This window comes from Equus caballus, chromosome 13 (assembly GCF_041296265.1).
Source record: "Equus caballus isolate H_3958 breed thoroughbred chromosome 13, TB-T2T, whole genome shotgun sequence".
In the NCBI taxonomy this organism is placed as follows: Eukaryota; Metazoa; Chordata; class Mammalia; order Perissodactyla; family Equidae; genus Equus; species Equus caballus.
The window spans coordinates 52,885,774-52,904,081 of NC_091696.1; the positions used below are offsets into that span (position 1 = coordinate 52,885,774).

General features: G+C 65.1%; 1 protein-coding gene across 8 annotated transcripts in view; it reads right to left on the bottom strand.

Annotated features, from left to right (window-relative positions):
* Nucleotides 1-17,967, bottom strand: part of CACNA1H (calcium voltage-gated channel subunit alpha1 H) — a 68,689-nt gene extending 50,722 nt beyond the window's left edge. For all 8 annotated transcript variants that reach the window (XM_070231197.1, XM_023616677.2, XM_070231196.1 and 5 more), the window contains exons 1-2: nucleotides 17,832-17,967; nucleotides 17,226-17,539 (exon numbers count right to left, since the gene is read on the bottom strand). In XM_070231197.1, coding sequence (XP_070087298.1) covers nucleotides 17,226-17,521 — 296 coding nt within the window. In that variant the 5' untranslated portion in view covers nucleotides 17,522-17,539; nucleotides 17,832-17,967. The remainder of the gene's footprint in view (nucleotides 1-17,225; nucleotides 17,540-17,831) is intronic.
* Nucleotides 17,968-18,308: the final 341 nt, after the last annotated feature.

An 18,308-nucleotide genomic window follows, 5' to 3' on the forward strand; every position in this document is an offset into this window, starting at 1 on the left:
CGGCCCCGACCACCACCCAGCCTGCCGCAGCCCTGTCCCGCCTCGGGCTGGCAGGGCCCGCGGAGTCCCCTGGAGACAGCCCCTTCACATGGCCACTAGCCTGATGTTTCTTCCTGGACACTCCCGGCCACGAGGGAGTCACAGCCACCCGGCCCCTTCTGCCTTTGGTCAAAGCTTCCATTAGTAAGTTCAAGTTGATGTTCCTTCCAGAAAAAATCCTGACAGCACTGGAGAAGCTGAACTAAAACCACACAGCCACACACAGAAGCCGGCCCAGAGACACCCGCCGGGGCCCCACACACCCTGGGCGCTGCTGGGGCTGCGGGTGCTGATGACCTACAGCTCCTGGCTCCGTGTGGGGCCCCGGCCACGCCAATGTGAGCCCATCAGGCTCGGGGAGCAGAGAAGGAGTGCATGGCAAGGGTGACACAGGCTCCTGGGGGACATCCCTCTGATCCAACACCTGACCTCAGCCATGGTGTCGGCCCAGACTGGGGTTGCCCTGCGTGTGGCGTGGACTGGCGGCAGGGATGGGGCACCACTGAGGCTTCCAGGCCTCCGCCCCTGCCTGCCACCTGTCCATCAGTCCCTCCCTCCATCTGCCTGCTGCTCACCGGAGGAAGGAGAACAATTTCCAGACCCCACCCCACCACCCAGGACCCCACGGGGCTGTGAGATGGCCGCCATCCCTGTCCTGAGGGCGAGACCCAGACCCAGCTTCCTCTCTTCTCAGAACCAGTGTCCCTGGCTCCCTGGACGCCCAGCCTGAGAAAGGGCCAGGCCAGGCCCGGCAGGCCCTGGAGAGATGGATGCAGCCACGGGCCAGGGAGCTCCACTGGCCACGGACAGACCTGAGGCCTCGGGCCTGGAACTGCTGCCCGCGGCCCAGCCCACCTCCCTCCCCTCTCTGGTTGCAGCACCCCTATTCCAGCAGACCCCAAGATTGCGGCCCCTGGCATCAGAAGATCACACTACTAGCTGGAATGATCTAGAACCTTCCCTCCATCCTCCCTCTGCCCCGACTGTGTGTTTACTGAGCACCTGAGTTATTGGCCTCAGGTCCCAGGCAGAAGCACCCCCTTAGCTCATCCCGGACGGGCAGGGGGCTCTCCAGGGCTTGAGACCTCCAGCCCGGGCCCACCTCCACACGCTGCCCGGTCGTGGGGGCCCCGGGGGCTGCAGGGCGGCCTCCCCTTTCACCCGGGAAGGCAGCTGGACCTTGTGAGGGGCACTGTCTGCGGAGGGCAGCCGGGCGGGGCCACACGGAGGCCAGGGCCACACAGGCCTGTATATTTAGGTGGCAGTGGCTGTGGGAACAAGTGCTCCCCCCATGAGCCCTATTTTGGGCCCCCAGCTTAGATGCTTGCCTGCTAGAGTATTTCAGAGTGGGGTGCTGTCGGGGGACCCTGAGGCCGGTAGCAGAGAGTTGACAGAGGGGGTGTGGCTGGAGGGCCCCACATGGGCCGGGAACCATGTGCCAGGAGGGTGTGGGGGAGGCCGGGCCAGCCTGGAGCTGCCCCCGGGGAGCCGCCTGGGGGCTAAGGAAGACCAGAGAAGCCCAGAGCTGAAGGCAGGGCCCAGCTGGGGCCTGTGGGGTCCAGGGAGGTGCTGTGGGCTGCGCTGCCTCCCAGAGAAATCCAGCCCCCAGAACCTCGATGAGTCTGCATGTGGAGGTGGGGTCTTTAGAGAAGTGATGAGGAAAACAAAGCCCCTCGGGTGGGCCCTAATCCCGTGTGACTGCGTCCTCATAAGAGGAGGAGATCGGGACACAGACACATGGAGACGACCCCATGAGGACACAGGGAGGAGACAGCCATCTACACGCGAAGGACAGAGGCCTCAGGAGAAACCAGCCCAGCCGACGCCCGGACCTCGGACCTCGGACCTCGGACTCCGGGACCCGGAGCAAATACATTTAAGGTTTAAGCCACAAGGTCTGGAGAATTTGTTATGGCTGCTGGAGTGGACTAAGCGAGGAAGCAAGGCTGGGGGCGTCCTGATCGCTCCAGAACAAGGCAACCCCAGAATGAGGAGGTGGGGGAGGGGCTGCTCAGGAGTCTGAGGGGCTTGGTGCCCCCAGCAGATCCCTGAGCTGGGTTCACGGCTCAGCCTGAGCAAGCGAGGAGCTTTTGGGGAAATCGGGGTCTACAAGACACACTAGGCTTTGCCCTGACAGAGACTCCCATTCCCATCAGGGTTCTGTCCAGACCACCTCCTCCAGGAAGCCCTCCCCATGCAGCAGCACACCCCTCAACTATGGGGGGTGACTTGGGCAGGGCCACCTGCCTCCCACCCAGCACCCACTCAGGCAGCTGGAGGGCACCCCAGAGCTGCCAGAGCACCAAAATCCCGGTCCAGCAGCCTCCACCCAGCTTGAGGGTGCTGCTGGCACCTCCTGGCACAGCTGACCCTGTCCTAGAGCCAGGCCATAGGCAGACGGCTGGACCATGAGAGCTTCGGATCCCCACTCTGGGGCCTGCCACACAGTAGGGCCTCAAATCCTTGGCTGGAGAGACAGGAGAAGGGATCATTGATGGCCACCACAAATGCCCACTGCATGCAGCCCGGGCATCGGGCTGGCATCAGAAGAGACCGCATCACATGGGCTCCCGGGGGTCAGCCAAGAGCATGGATGGTCGCCGTGGGCATCCCATGCCCGCCTCCCTCCCATCACAGGATAGGGTGGGGGCCATGGGAATCCACCCTCGCTTCCCCTGCCCGTGCCCCTTGGACTGCGGTCCACCTGCCGGGGTACATGTGCCCACGCTCCTTCTAGAATGTCTTCCCACCACCGGTGGGCCTGGGGATGAGCGGTCACCTCCGCAGGCTGCTCTCCCGTGCGTGCACTTTACTGAGCACCTACGACATCCCGGCCCCCGGGCACCGCAGACACAGTGACCCCAGCAAAGAGCCCAACCTCCAGGGCTTCCCTTTCTAGCAAAAAATACACCATGGGTTCCGGGCGCCTCCCTTTTCCACATCTGAGACAGCCCACGTGTGGCCCTGGAAGAGGGGGTGAAGAGCGGGTGGCGGGGACGCCCATGGAGATGGCATCCAGGGAGTCAGGTGGACGGCTGAGGGGTCTCTCATCTGGGAGCAGCCTCAGTCACGCTAAATTGCTTTATGTAACTCGGGCCAGGCCGGTACACCACGAGCCCGGCTGGGGATTAGCGACGGGCGTTGCCACGGCAACCTGATTAGTGGGAAACGTGTTGTCTTGGGGAGTGCAGCGCTGGCCTGTCGGTGAAGGTAAAGGAAACCCCAGAGATTCATTAGCAACAGGTTCCCATGGCAACCGCGCCAAGCTCATTAATAATTTTTTTTATTTCAAGTGTGGGTGTTGAAATCCTCCAGAGGGCTGACGGAAGGATGGATGCCGAGCAAACACACGCGCACCGGCGACTCCCACCCGCGGCTCGGCGCCGCCCGCCCAGGCTGCACGCCGCCAAGCCTTGCGCCCCACCCGTGAGCCCACCTGTGCACCCGGACGTGGCTCCCACGCGCCTGCCCCGCCTGGATGGTCCACGGGGGGCAGATCCAGACCAGAAGGGCTGCTCCAACCCAGGAGGCTGCTGAGACCCCGCTTCTAAACTGACTGGCAGGGCTGCCCACCTCCCAGGCGGACGCCCCGGCAGCGTCTGCGGGAGGGGAGGCAGTGAGCACCCTGCTCACATGGGCGAGCTCTGGCGGGGGCGGGGGTGGTGCTGATGCCCACCGGCTGCCTCCTCTGGCACCACCAAGGCTGCTGCAAAGCCAGCGGCTCAGAGACCCAGGTCCAGCAGGGTGAGGGGTCAGGAAGGAGGCGTCGCTCTGGAAAACACTTTGGCAGCTCCTCAAACGATTCAACAAAGTTCCCCTCTGACCCAGCAACTCCGCTCCTGGGTACGTGCCCAGGGGACTGAAGACAGCGCAAATGAAACTTGCACATGACTGTTCACGGTAGCTCCATTCACAGCAGCCTGAACGGAGAAACACCCGAGTGTCCATCAATGGGGAATGGGGGACACGTGCCCATCCAGACAATGGCATATTACACAGCCATGAAGAGGAAGGGAACTCTGACCCGCCACAATACAGATGAACTTGAGCACATCGAGCCCAGGGAGAGAAGCCAGGCACAGGCCACGTGGTACGAGTCCATTTCTGCGAAATGTGCAGAAGAGGCAAATCCACAGACAGAAAGCAAACTGGCGGGTGCCAGGGGCTGGGGGAGGGGGTGGGGAGCAACTGCTAATGGGGATGGGGTCTCCTTTCGGGGTGATGAGCAAGTTCCACAACCGACTGTAGTGATAGCCGCATAACTCGGACCCAACGGTAAAAACCACCAAATTGCGTACTTTACGTGAGCAGGTTGTATGGCGTGGGAATCACATCTCAACAAAACTTTGAAAGAACAACAAGGGGTGCCTGAGTGGGCCTGCCTGGGCTCCGAATCCCGGGGCTGTGCAGGGACCCGCTCTGAGCCTCAGTTTCCTCATCGGTGGACAGCACTCAGGTGGTGAAGTGCCCCTCCAGGCCGGGACAGAGCGAAGAGCTCCCTGCACCGAATGGGAGGAACCTCCCCATCACTGGCACCGTGCTCCGGGGTCAGAGGCGGCCGGCCCTCACCCACAGGGCACTCCCATCTCCTGCGGGCAGGAACGTGACCCACAGCCCAGCACAGCCGTCCAGGCGAGGGATGCCTCCCTCTCGGGAAGAACCTGACCACCCTAGCCCCGTCCCGGCCACGCGGGCGGCCTGCCCTCCTCCTCAGGTCTGAACACACTGAGTGAGGAAACACCCAAATGCAGGAGATCCTGCCACTGAGTCGCAGTCGCTTCGCTTAAATTGGCGGACGGGATCGTCTCCTGACGGCGTCTGTCTGTGGCTGCTGACGAGCGGTCACAGCAAAGGAATGTGGTGATCGGTGATCAGAGGACACACGGGGCCTGTTCGAGGCTGGGCCTGCGTGCCTGCCATTCAAGCCACACACGGGTGACAGCAGCCTACTGGGTTGGGCCAGACGCAGACAGTTACCCAATGAGGAACCACAAACCGGGGGCTGCTCCCCCACACTTAGTAGGAGGGGAGGGGCCCGCCACGCGAACTTTAGGACAGGAGAGATCATCTCGGGGTGGGAGACCACCCAAACGCTGGACAGAGGGAGAGAGTGGGGTGCTGGGACACTGCCCAACCCCAGAGCCAGTGCAGGGATGGTGGCCCCACTGTGTGCTGGAATCAGTGATGGCCCCAGGGAGTTGGCCTCGGGGCTGGCCTGGGCAGAGGGGGAGCTTCTGGCCCAGCCTGAGCACTCCAGACCTTTCCTCTGGGCTCCCCGTGTGCCCAGGCCCAGACACCCCCACCCTCCACCACGGTGCCCAGGTGCCCATTCTCCAGCTCCAAGCGAGGAAGTTCTGCTGGGCCATGACGGCGCTGATCCGATGCCGGGCGGGAGTGAGGCTGGACCCCCTTCCCCAAGTCCACCCTGTGTCGGCCCGTGGGGTTCCTGACATGGTTCCGCCTTCCCTCCTTTTTCCTTGACCCAGACTTCAACGCTAAGTCAAAAAACATGCCCTGGAATATCAAGGAAGGAGCGTTGGAAAGCCTAGATCCTAAAATGTCAAACTGTGGCCCCAGGTTTGGGATCTGTAAGCCTCTGTGCCCCAGGCCCACCCAGCAGGCCATTACCCGGACACCGCTTCTGGCTTCTAGAACGTTCCTCAGGATGATGGTGCGCACCTCCTGCCCCCACCTTCATGTACTCGCAGCGCTGTGCTCAGGTCACGTGGGTCGTTCCCAGGTGGTGGCCCCGTCCCTATCCCCATGTCCCACACTTGCCCAGCCTCCTTCTGTCTCCACTGTCGGCACCTTCTCTGTCTCCAGCGCTCTGTGGAGACCCTCCCCAGAGTGCCTTGCTCGCCCCCTGCGGGGCATTCTATGCGACCCAGAACTCCCACTGAACCCTAAGGTCAGTGGCCTGGAGGACACGGCCGCCACACGGGAGCTTCAGCGCACCAGCCCGCCACACCCGAGGGCGCAGCCAGCCTTGCCAGGCACGTCGTCCCTCCCGACATCCCGACATCTATGGGGACGCGGCAGGCCTGTTCTGTGGCCAGAGCCCAGGACCAGATCTCATCCTCCTTCCTCTCTACGAGGCGCTAATGCAGGCTGACTCATCAGGCTGGCGACTCTCGCAGAGACAAAGGGACACGGCAGGACGGTGCCGCCTGCCCCCACCTGGCCCCACCTTCCCGGCAGGCGGTGGCCGCTCCCCGTTCTTCCAGGCCGGGGTCCGTCCCTGCGGCAGGCTGGTCCGCTCGGACTGGGTCCGAGGTCCGCAGTGGGCACAGACCTCCTGCTGGGCAGACCCGCCAGGCCCACCAACGCGGGCACCCTCTTCCAGGGGGAACACCAGAGACGCTTCCAGGCCCCGAGGCTGCAGGCCCCCCACCAGATGCCCTCAGCTGTCCGTCTCCCTGTCCCCACGCCAGGCTCCTGACACCCATCAGGCCCTGCTGGGGACAGTGGACAGGGGCCACCCCCAACCACCTGGCCACCACTCCCCAGCAGCCCATCAGCACCCCATGTTTTAATTATGCCCACCTGCCTTGACCTTCACACTCCGGCCTCCGCAGGTCACCCCCTATCCCCACCCTGGACACCGTTCAGCCGGAAGTGGCAGTGGTCGCCCTCAGCCATAGCAGGGCCTGGGGCTCCTCTGTCTGCCTGTCCCCTACTGTCACACACAGCCAAGTGCTGCTCCTCATCCCCGAACACGGCCCTGGGAAGCCCAGGGTCACCAGGAAACAGCCTCATGGCCTTGAGATGCCCCAGGCCCTCTCGAGCTGGGCTGGGGGCACGGGGACCCCAGAGAGCTGGGGCCTGAGGCAGCACACCCTCATCACCCAAGAAAGCCAAGGGCCAAGCTCTGGGGTCAGTGCAGGGGGAGTCTTTGGGGGACCCCACCTCTAGACTGGAGCCCTTCTCTTCTCTGGACAGTGCTTCTCCGTAGCTGCTCAAAGGAAGATGCAGCTGGAGCCGAGACGGCTCCCAGATCAGGTCCCTAGCCGGAAATCAGGCCCCACTGGCCCGTCAGCCACCCATGCACATGCTGCAGGAAGCCGTCTGTCCAGCCAAGGGTCTCAGGACAGAGCCAAGCGGGGCTCAAAGTCGGGGCTCCCTGTGCAGCCGTCAGACCAAAACTGTACCCCCTGAGTCAGCAGGAAAGCCCCTGATGGCCCTGACAGCACGCAGGTGGCACTCCCTGAAAGAGGGTCCCAGACTCCCGGGGGGGTCTCCAAGGGCTGCATCCTGCAGGGAGAGGCCAGTCCAGCAGGAGAGCCCCTGAAGACCCCCGTGTCATGAACGGACACCTCCTCAGCGAAGCCCCCCGGGCAGGGCGGGGTGAACTGGCTCCTCCTGGCAACTCCCCAGGATCCTCAGAGGACATGGGCACGAAGTCAACCGCTCAGAATCTCAGGCCGCCCTCGCGACGAGGCGCTCAGAACAATCGATCTCACGGTTGACGTTCCTCTCCCGGGAGCTCTGCTCCTTGTCGGAGAGGCTGACACGGGGCCAGGCCAACTGCGACCTATCCTACGAGGGCCTGCCTCCCATCGACGTGTCCAGCACCTCCCACGTCCCCCTCAGGGGACGGTGGAGGGTGAGCCCAGGGTGTGCGAGCTGGGGAAGGGGCCACTGTAACCAAGCACCAGACCACGGGGCTTAACCCACAGGAGCCCACCCTCTCGCAGCCCAGAGGCCGGAGCCCGAGATCAGGGTGTCACAGGCTGGTTCCTTGCAGGGCCCTGAGGGAGAACCGGTCCAGCCTCTCCTGGCTTCTAGGGTTTACAGGAAACCCCTGGCTGCGGACACACCAGCTCAACACCTGCCTCCACCTTCACGTGGACTCCTCCAAGTCCTCTCCTCTTCTTACAAGGACACTAATCACTGGATTTGGGGCCCACCCTGGTTCAGTCCAACCTCATCTTAACTTGGTCACATCTGCAAAAACCCCATTTCCCCAAAAAGTAACATTCTGAGGTTCTAGGTGGACATAAACCTTGGAGACACTACTCAGGCCAGTACACTGGCTGATGCGTGCCACACTGTGTAGATGATGGACACACCCCCACAGCCACATCCCTTGACCGTCCCCAACCCCAGGATGAGGCCCCTCTACTCTGTCCACCGTTAAGTGCCAACCGGCCTGCCCCTGGCCACTCAGCCCAGGCCTGGAACGATGCCCCCAGAGTGGGGCAGGGGTCCGGCCTCTGTCAAGCCCCCAACACTGCTGCCCCTTAGTTTCTGTCTCTCTCGTGCCCTCGGCCGACTCCCCGGGGCCAGCACAGAGGGCGGAGCCACGAGCACGCACAGCTCCAGGGCCGACCCAGCCTGCTCCAGGCCGACCACAGCGGGGCTCAGGGGACATGGGGGCCGACAGCTGGGTACCGCCTTATGGACACCGGAGCCACTAAGATCCAGTCCAAGCCAGGAAGCCAAAGGCCGGGCAACTGAGACACAGCTGCCCCAGACCTGGGACATCTTGGAGGCTGAAGGGGCTCAAAGGTCACCCCAAGGGCGCCAAACGGGCACCCGGGCCTCGGCCTGAGGCCTGGCACCTGAGAACCCGAGGGGGGCTCGCTCCTATGGGCAGGGCCCGAAGGCCCAGGGGAACCGTGCTGGTGGCCGAGAGAGTCCCTCCCACAACCAGCCTCACGGCCAGCCTGGCTCCTCGGGGTCCTCCCAGGAAAGACTCGGGCCCTCAGCCCGCAGTCCAGCAGACGCTCCCCAGCAGCCAGACTTTCCCCTGGGTGACATCCTGTGCCACTGTTCCAACCAGGGGAGCGTGTGGGGAGGGGGCGCCTGCTGGCGGCATGGCTGCCCACAGACAAGCACAACCAGAGAGCTCGAGGGTCCAGCTCTCTGGACCCTCAGACCAGAACACTGAGGCCCGGCAGGCGACCTCGTCCACAAGGCCCAGCGGCTTTGGGGGGGTGACCAAGTGGCTTCAACCCCCAGGCACAGTGGGGTGCCAGCCTCTGACCTCCTGAGAGCAGGAAAGGCACCCCAGGCTCAGAGCCCACCCCGCCTCGCGGCCTCGGTCTCAGAGACACAAATTCTGTTCACCCCATGGGTGTGTGCCTTCTGGAACAATCCCCCAAGCCTCCCCCTCCCTCCAGTATCACGGCCAATGCTGTGCACCCTCCATGCCGGCTGGGCTAGTGGACCCCAGGGGAGGCCGGGAGCTCTCAGCTGGGGCCAGGAGCACGGTCAGGGGCATGTGTCCCCAGCAGGCACCCGGAGCCTCTGCCACACGGCCCTCTCACCAGCCGGCTGTGGACCAGACTGGGCACTTCACCCCCTGAACCGGGACACCTGGCAGACCCTGCTCAGTCAGTCACTGCAGACGATCAGACGTGACGTGAGGAGAAAGCGAGACATGCATGGGGCTACCACCCAGACTTCAGGAAGGAGCTACTAGCCCCCTCCTCCTACGACCAGGAATCCTGGGAGGCCCCGGCCTCCCTGAGGGGGTGGTCACCGACTCAGGCTGCTCCCCTCGAGCGGCATCAGGGTGTCCCAACCACAGTCCTCAGGCCGGTGAGGGGCCGACAGACGACCACCTCCTGCCGGGTGCAGACAGATGTGGGGAGAGAAATGGAAGGAAAAGACTGTGACGAAGGGGGAGACGGGGAGAGGGCAGAGACCAGGGCCCCCCGCTGCACACCACAGCCCAAGAAAGGACACTGATCGGTCCCCCGCCCAGGCCGCCATCCCCCAGCGTCCGACCTCACCTGAAGGCCAGCCTGGAGGGGGGAACACTGCCAAGCCCAGAACAGAGAGGACAACGCGACCCAGCAGCCTGGCCGCCGCCTGCCAAGGGTGTCTCCACCAGTGCCAGGCCCAGGCTCCGCGCACGCAGCTCCAGGCGGCGAGACCAGGATCGTGCCCACCCAGGAGCACAGGCCCGCCCCCTGGTCCTGAGCAGGCCAGGATGGCTGTGGCCCCAGCCGCTGAGCATCACTGTCCGGGCCCTGGCCGCCTCAGCCCCTCATCCAGCAGGGTTTTTATTAACATCAGCTCCCTGCTTTGCCCAAGCGCTGACAGCGAGGCCGGCTGGATGCCGAGACGGAGGCCTGGCGCGGGGCCTCGTGCGGGAGCAAGAGCAGACAGCCGACAGGGCTGGCGACACCCCCACACAGGCTAGACCTGGGGGGTCAGGACACCGGGTCAGGCCAGGCAGCCCCTCACTCAGGGATGGGGAGCGGCTTCTGGGGTCCTCTCTCTGCCAGCCCTGCCCCCAGCCATGGTGAAAAGCCGCTGCGGTCAAGGCCTGGGGAGGACACAGCCTTGGCCCTCGACAGCATCACTTCTAAGAAGTGGGGTGCTCCCGGAGCCCCTGAAGTCCCCCCGCAGCCACAAGCTGCACTGGGCCATGGAGAGGCGGGTCCCCGCCACTTGAAGCACCCTCCTCCCCCTCATGCAGAGTACACAGAGGCGGCCGCGTCCCCCGCCCGGCACTCTCTAATTTAGCACATTCGTCACCTGTCCCCACTAATCAGAACTCCAGGCTCTGACAGCACCGCCAACACCCAGCTCCTCCCTGCAGCAGAGGAGACGAGCGCCCCGGAGCCGGGGACACCCGCGTCCCTGCGGCCTGCCCGCGGGCCACGTGGGCCGGCACACCCGCACCCCCCTCGGCAGGCGTGCGTCTGTTTGGCCGGGCCCCTTCTGAGCAAAATGAGCCGCTACTCGCACTGTGAAGCCAGCACGGCAGAGCGGCCCCCATCTGTCATCCGTGGCGGGCACGGCGCTCCGGGGACGCCGCCCGAGCCTGCTGCCAACTCACTGAGCCGGGCTGCCTCCCTCCGCGCCCCATCCCGTCTGGGCTCTCGGCCCCCATCTCTGACCGGGCATCTGGGACCTAAGTCACTGCGGGCCATTGGACGGACCACACTCTTCGTGTCCGCCCAGGACGGGCACCCCCTTCAATTGCCCCCTTGGACGTTCAACCGAGGCCCATGTGCCTGGAATTGTGCCCAGTTGTGCAAAATCAACTGCTCAGGGGAGGGGAGAGTAACGGGTCTTTTGTGCTCGAGTTAAATACCGGCCTGTAGAAAACACGAAGAGAAAGAATCTTCCTAACTCAGCCTCAAGGGCCGCCACCCCCTTCCTGGGCAGGCCTGCACGGGTGGGGGCGGGGACGCGTGTGCGACACCAGCAGAAATAAAGCTAACGTGTTTCCGCCTGCCCTTGACCCCGGGCGGCCGGGGGTGTAGATGCGCCAGCGGCCAGGCTGCCTCGGATCCGCCCTATGATGTTTGACAGGCTGGCCCAGCCCCGCATTCCTTCGCATCCTGACCCTGGGCTGGGAGTCTCACCAATGGCTCCGGGGAGCCGGCCGCCGCGCCCACTGTGCCACAGAAGGCACAGGGAGCACCCCAGACCACCTCTGAGCACTCCACCGTGCCAGGGGGATGCTGCAGCCTCCCCCGGTCAGAATGGAGTCTGGGTGGTGCAAACGTGATGCCCACCGGGTCCAAGAGCTTCCTCTGCAGGGGCGGCACCGGCCATGCCCCACCTTGGGTATCAAAGGTCGGGAGGAGGCACCAACACCTTCCCTCCTCCTGGTCTCTGCCCCTGAAGTGCCGTCCACCTGTCCCTGGTTTCTCCTCAAGCCTGGTCCCAACACTGACCCCCCTACCCGGAGGAACTGCCCCAACCCCACCTGGAGGCAGACTCACTCCCTGAGCCCAGGCTAGCCCACCAGCCCACCCACCACGCTCACAGGCTTTTCCTGCCTCCCTCCCTACAGCCCGCCCTGCCCCTCCTCACCTTCACCTCACAGCACAGCCCCACCTGAGCGAGTGGCACAGACACGTTCCACCTGCCTCAGGACCTTAGCACCTGCCATTCCGCTGCCTGTGACATTCCTGCTCTGTGTCCACCCCCCCCCCCAAGTCCCTGTGCCCATTGAGCTGATGGAGTCCCCCTGGCTCCTAACCCCCAGCAGCCTCCATCTGGTCCATCCGCCCTTCCGAGCACGCACACAGTGACCGGGCCAGCCTTACTCTACTGCAGAGCAGCCAAGAGCTGGATGCGCTGGGCACGTGGCAGGAGCTCGCTGAGCCCCGTGCTTCCCTCTCGGGGAGGACCACCGTGAGCCCAGCATGAGGGCCAGCACAGAGCTCAGGCCAGGAGGGGGAAGCCGCCTCGCAACGAGTGTTCACAGGGGCCCCCACCCGCCCAGCACTGCTCCTCCGAGTAGCCCCCCCGACACACAGAACCTCCTTGGGGTGCAGCTGGGTGGCAGACAAGGGTGTGGGGGCCACACGTGGCCTCAGGCCACACGCACCGAGAACTTCATCAGCATTTCCTGGGCTCCGCCAACTAATCAGGCCGCCAGTAAGCTCAAGAGGCACTAACTGTCTACAGGCTCAGGGCCCTGCAGGTGCTGGAGAAGGGGGCGGGGGGCAAGGCTGGAAGTCTAGGCCACCGCGGGCAGAGTGGTGTCTCAGCCAGGACCCTTCCCGGTAGTCCCAAAGCACCAAAAGTGACAAGGACACAGCCAAGTGCCTCTCAGGTAGGCAAACCCCAGCTCTCGCTAAGCGCCCCTTCCACACCCCGCCCGCCCCACGGATCTGACCTCCAACCAGGGCAGGGTCCCCAGCAATCACGCCCTTCTGCCCCTCCTGTCGGAAAAAGAACCTGTTACAGACCCCATAAGAGCCCTTCTGTTCCTTCCCCACCACCAGCTCCTATCCATCTTCATGGCCCAGCCCAGCATCACCTCCTCCAGAAAGCCCTCCTGAGCAGCCGTGACGCTCCGTGGAACCCAGCAGAACAAGGCCCCACAGCCCTGCTCTCACCAGGGGGCCAACGGGAGTTCAGGCCCCCGTCCAGGGGCCCCTCTAGGGACGAGGCTCCCCCCACCCGCCTCCTGCAGGCGCTCAGAGATCCGCCTCTGCCCTCACTGACCCCCCCACCGGCCCCCAGCTCTCAGGGGAAATGCCCTCTCTCCAAGACCCTCCCGTCTCAGCTGGGACATCTTCACTTCTGCCTCCCTGCCCCCTCCCAGCCCTGGAGCCCAGGAAGACGACCCCCCCAGCCAGGTACAGTCAGTGCTCAGCATGAAGACGTGCTCTCCAAGCTTGAGGTGACAGTGGGGACTCCAGAGACACACATACACGCCTGTAACTCCTTCTTCAGGCAGAGAAGTCAGGGCTGTAGGGAGCCCAGGGCGCCTACATAGATCGAGTGCGCCCACAGTGGACACGACCTCTCTGCTCTCAAGTCCCAGGGTTCCACAGAGAGGCCACGATGGCCTTCCGTCCACCCAGCCCCAGGCCCCCTGGTGCCTGCCTGTGAACACCTCACGGACTCCAGGGAGATGGCCCCTGCAGGGCTGGCCCGAGGAGCCCAAATCCAGGAAGCCGACACACGTCAGTGCTGGCATGGGGGAGCCCAGGGCCAGGAGGGAGCTGGGGGAGACAGAGCACCCGGGCCTGGACTCCCGCTGCACCTGAAGCTCCTCGCATAGAACAAAGTGCTTGGAGACATGGCCACGAGGTCAGGAAGTGAGGTGGATCTGTGACCGTCCTGTTCATGTCCGGCCTGTGGGGGCCAAGGGGGCTGCTGGGTGCAGAGAGGCAGGTAACAGCAGATCAGGGCCTCCCCTTTCCAGATCAACGCCCTGCGTGTCCTCATCAGACGCCCACGCCCGCTGTGAGCCCAGCCATGGCAGCACCCCAGCGCGGCGTGACAGCCCGGAGCACTGACTCTTCCAGGACGCCCTCAAGGACTTGGACGCGTCCAGCCCCACCTCCTGCTGGGCACACGCACACAGGGACTCAAGAGTCAGGCTGGGCTCACCCAGCTCTGCCCTCTGGCAGCCGCGTGACCTTGGCACATCCTCTGCCTTCTCCGAGCCCCGACGCCGAGAGACATTGGGTGCCCGGCCCCATGAAGACGTGTCCTGGGGCTCCCACCATCCCTGAGCCCCCTCGGCCCCCTCCTAGTCCCTCAACACTCTGATTGGGCCACTGCCGGCCTCCGCGGCTCACACAGGGACCCCAGCAGGGCCCCTTCCCAGCCGGCAAGCATCCCCGGGAGGCCCCGCCTGGCCTGGGTGCTGGGACACAGCAGCTGCGTCTCCGGCAAGCGCAGAGTCAGGAACCCCGGGGGAGCCCGGGCAGAACACAACCCAGCCTAGCAAGCGGGCTACACAGATCCCACCCACCTGCCTCTATAAATAACCCTGTGTAGGAGAAACAGCACTCGCCCCAAAGTTCCAGCACGGTTATATTCCCCAAACCAAAGTAAATCAATAAAATAACAGCTGTCCTCGGACCATCCCCCGCCCCCCGACTTCGTGTACATCACACTCTCCCGTAAGTCAAAGACAGAATACCCGTGTTTGTCTGGCGGGGGGGCAGGGGGCATCCACATGGAGGCTCCAGAAAGGGGCCTCCAGGAAGGCCCCTTCCTGCATGGCAATTGCCATCGCATCCTGGCTCAGGCTGGGCTTGGCGGGTCCGTGGCACTGTGACAGCCCCCAGACAGCAGGGAGCTGCTTCACAGGGAGTGGGTTCCCAGAACGAACCCAATTATGCTACTTCCCAAAGCCTCCTCTACAACAAGGCTCCACATTAGGACGGCGGGTGACTGAGACACGACATCAACCAGCAAAAGAAAGACTGAGGCTGCGGCGGCACCCTCCGGCCACAGCAGCCACCCACTGCGCCCCCTGCCTTGCACAAGGCGGGCCCTCTGACTCCCAGGAATCTGAAGCGCTCCAGAAAGCCGGGACCGAAGCCCCATGGGCTTCCCCGGGAGCTGATCTCCACCTGTCCTGGAGCACCAGCTTATTTTAGGTTCTCCCTGCAGCCGACAGCCCCTGCCCTCTGCCCCCCACCAGGGCCTGGCATCTGCTGGAGGCCAGCCGGCATCCCCACACGGCCGGGGACCCTGATAAGCCCACCCACTTGACAGATGCGGGACGTCCACGGGGGCCTGTAGTAACACAGCCCCGGGATCTGAACTCCTTGACTCCCCAGCAACAAGAAAAAGAAAAATGGGGTTGGAGATGCTCCAGATCACCAGTTCTCTTCCAGGGGCGTCAAACTGTACCAGGGTACGCCGACGGCAAGGCAGGCAGGAGCGGGGCGGGGCCTCCTGGGAGACCTGACGGCTCCGAACAGGGACACGCAGGATGGCAGGAGGCAAAGGACCTGTCACACTCACGGTGGCCCCCTCCTCCCCCTGCCAGGAGCCCCTGGGAACACCGGGGGTGGTCCCACCACAAGGATGGGGCTGCCAGCCAGAGAGAATGGCTTGCTCTTCCCCGGCTGGCTGACGGGGCCCTTCTTGCTCTCAGCATCCTCCCGGGGCTGCAGGGCAGTGTCTTCCTTGCATCGTCAAATAACTCAAGGACGAAGACACTGGCACGTGGATGCCCCTGGCTCCCCTGGGCCTCACCCAACCTGTGGCCAGGCGCCCTCCACCTTCCCTGTCCCAAGTAACACAAAAAACCTCGTCAGACATCCTCGGGGACACAGCCTGTGTGGAACACGGGGGTCAGGCTCAAAGGCTCCCATAGCCGTGAAGGGACAGAGCGGCCAGACACGGGGGCTGTCAGGAGAGAGAAAGTGCAGGCCCATTTGGCTCTGTCCCTATCTGGCCTGTGCACATGCTCAGAAATGACAGACACGCGGGGAGGGCTGGCCTCCTGCCCCGGCCCGTCCCAGGGCCTTAGGGGACCCACCCCATCACCCACCACCAACCCAGCCACGCCACCTTCCCTCCAGAACGAGATGGCCTGACCACCTCCAGGCTGGCCTCTCAAGACAGGACAAACCCACAGCCACCTCAAAGTCAGCCTGGCTGCTGCTGAGAGGAGCAAGCTGGGACACCCTCAGATGCCCACCCGCACGCCAGCCACAAGGACAAAGACAGGCACCGAGGCTTGTGCCAGGCTGGAGGGAGGCCCTCCGGCCGCAGCCCAGGGTCCAGGCCACAACGATCTCCTTCACAACCAGGAGACGAACCTGACTCAGCCGATGTTTGGATTTCAAAAGAGAAAAACACAGGCTTTATTACTTTTTTGGTACAGATTCCTCTTTTGTATTTAATATTTATACAGTTAAACACACAACGTAGAGAAATATATACACACATTGCTCATTTTGCCTTTGTCTGTCTCCTCCAGTCGGACATGCAAAGTTTCTGTGCAGGATCCACCCCCGCCTGCCCAGCAGACAGCCCAGGACGCCCCATCCCTCCAGATGGAGGGCCACCACGGCACAGCACCCCAACTCCAGCCACCCGGCAAACAGCTCCTCGGGCCGGCGGGGAGAACCAGCCTGGACGCCGGGCGAAGCAGAGCCCCCTGACACAGTCCCCAAAGACCACCTGCTTCAGGCTACCAGACCTGCTGCCTGCATCCCAGAAATGCCTCCTGGCCCGACCGAGCCCTGCTCTGGAACCTTCTCTTAAAGTCTATACAGGCCGTTCTCACGGAGAGTAGAAAGGGCGGCCCCTTCCTCTCCAGCCACGGAAAGCACGGGAGAAGGGACTCCAGCGTGTGGTGCCAGCTGCCTCCCTGCCCCCCACCCCCAGCTGCGCATGACTTAAACCAGCCCCAGCACCGAGTTCAGCTCGGAAAGCCGAGTTCACAACCAACGTCACCGCCTCTCTCCGAGGAAAAGGACCGGCGAGGGCGCACGGCTGCCTGGCCCCCGCGGGTCTCCCGCAGCGCTCCGAAGCGCAAGGCACAGGATGAAAACTTTGCTCCCTTACTCTAGTTACTGCCGGCGTCTCCTCACTGAGGGCCCTACCTCAAGCCAAGTGGTCTCTAAGCCCGAGAAAGAAAGGAGAATTCCCGTCCTACATGCCACGCATAGGGGCGCGGGAAGTTCCCACCTCCCCTCCATGCCGATCCCTCTCCCCTCCAAGCCCCCGGTGGCCTCGCTGCTTCTCTTCCACCCTCTCCCGTCCCGGGGTGGCTCTGGAACGGAGGCACCCTATTCGAGTCGGGGGAGATACCCCGGCTGACCCCCAAAGCGCGGCCTGGGGCCCCCTCTCTCGAAAGAACGCTGCTCTCGCGCCCCCGCCCTGCGTCCCCCGCGTGTCCGGCCCGCGCCGGGTCTAACGAGCCCCGGCGCGCGGGGACGCACGCGGATGGGGTCCTGCGCCCGGAACCCCAAGCCCCAGATCCCCGCACCTAGGCGGCCCAGGAAGGATATGGGTTACAGACCAACCGGAGACACCAGCTGCGCGGCCGCGTGGTCTGCCCGAGGCAAAAGAAGACGGTGGCCGCCAGTGCCGGGTACGGGACGGGCTGCTCCTCGTCGGCGCCCAGCTCCGCGCCGCGCTCGGCCGCCGGGCTCTCGGGGGGCGACGTGCCGGGCCCGGATCCCCGCTCCGCCTCGCGCCCCGGCGCCCCAGGGCTCGCCGGGGATGCCCCCGCCGCTGCAGGACCCGGGGCCGGCGCGCCCAGGGGCACTCGGACCTCGCCGGCCGCCAGCGCGCCCTCGGTCATGGTGGCGGCGGCCAGCACCTGCGGGGGACAGGCAGTGACCGGGTCCCGGGAACGACACCCCTCGCCCGCCTCGGGCGGAGCGGAGCTGCGGGAACAGCCGCGGCCGCCGGTACGCCTTTGTCTTTTCTTATTAGAGACACACGCGCCCCCCGCCCCCGCCCGCCCCCTCCCTCCCTCGGGCGAGGGCTGGGCGGCCCCTCCCCCACCGCCAGGGCGAGGGGCGCGTGCCGAGGGGGGCCCCCCGGCCGCTGCGCTCAAGTTGAAGAGGGTCCCAGCTCGCAGAGGGGCGCGCGTCCTCGCCGCGTCTCACCTCGCTCCGGCGGCCGGCGGCGTCCCCGCGGGCATGGCCCGGGCGGCGCGGTCACCGCGGACCCGGCACGGCGCTCGGCCCGGCTGGAGCGCCGCCGCCCCCGGCCCGCGCCCCCGGCTCGCGCCCGGGTCCGCCGGTTCCCGCTCCCGCCCCGGCTCCCGCTCCGGCTCCGGCTGGCCCGGCGGCGGCGACGGCGGCGGCCCGGCGCGGAGGAGGACGGCTGGGCGCACGAGCGGGGGGCGCGGGGGCGCGAGCCGGGGGCGGCGGGGCTGCGGGGCGGCGGGGCGGCGAGCGAGCCCGGAGCGTGTCCGCGCGCGGCGCAGGAAACTTCGGAGTGAGCCGCGGGAGGGGCGGGGGTGGGGCGGGGCCAGCGCGGGGGGCGGGGCCAGCCCGGGGAAGGGGGGCGCCGAGCGCGGGCCGGGGGCGCCCCCGCGGGGACGGCCGGGGGGCGCCGGGAGGGCCGCTCCGAGCTCAGAG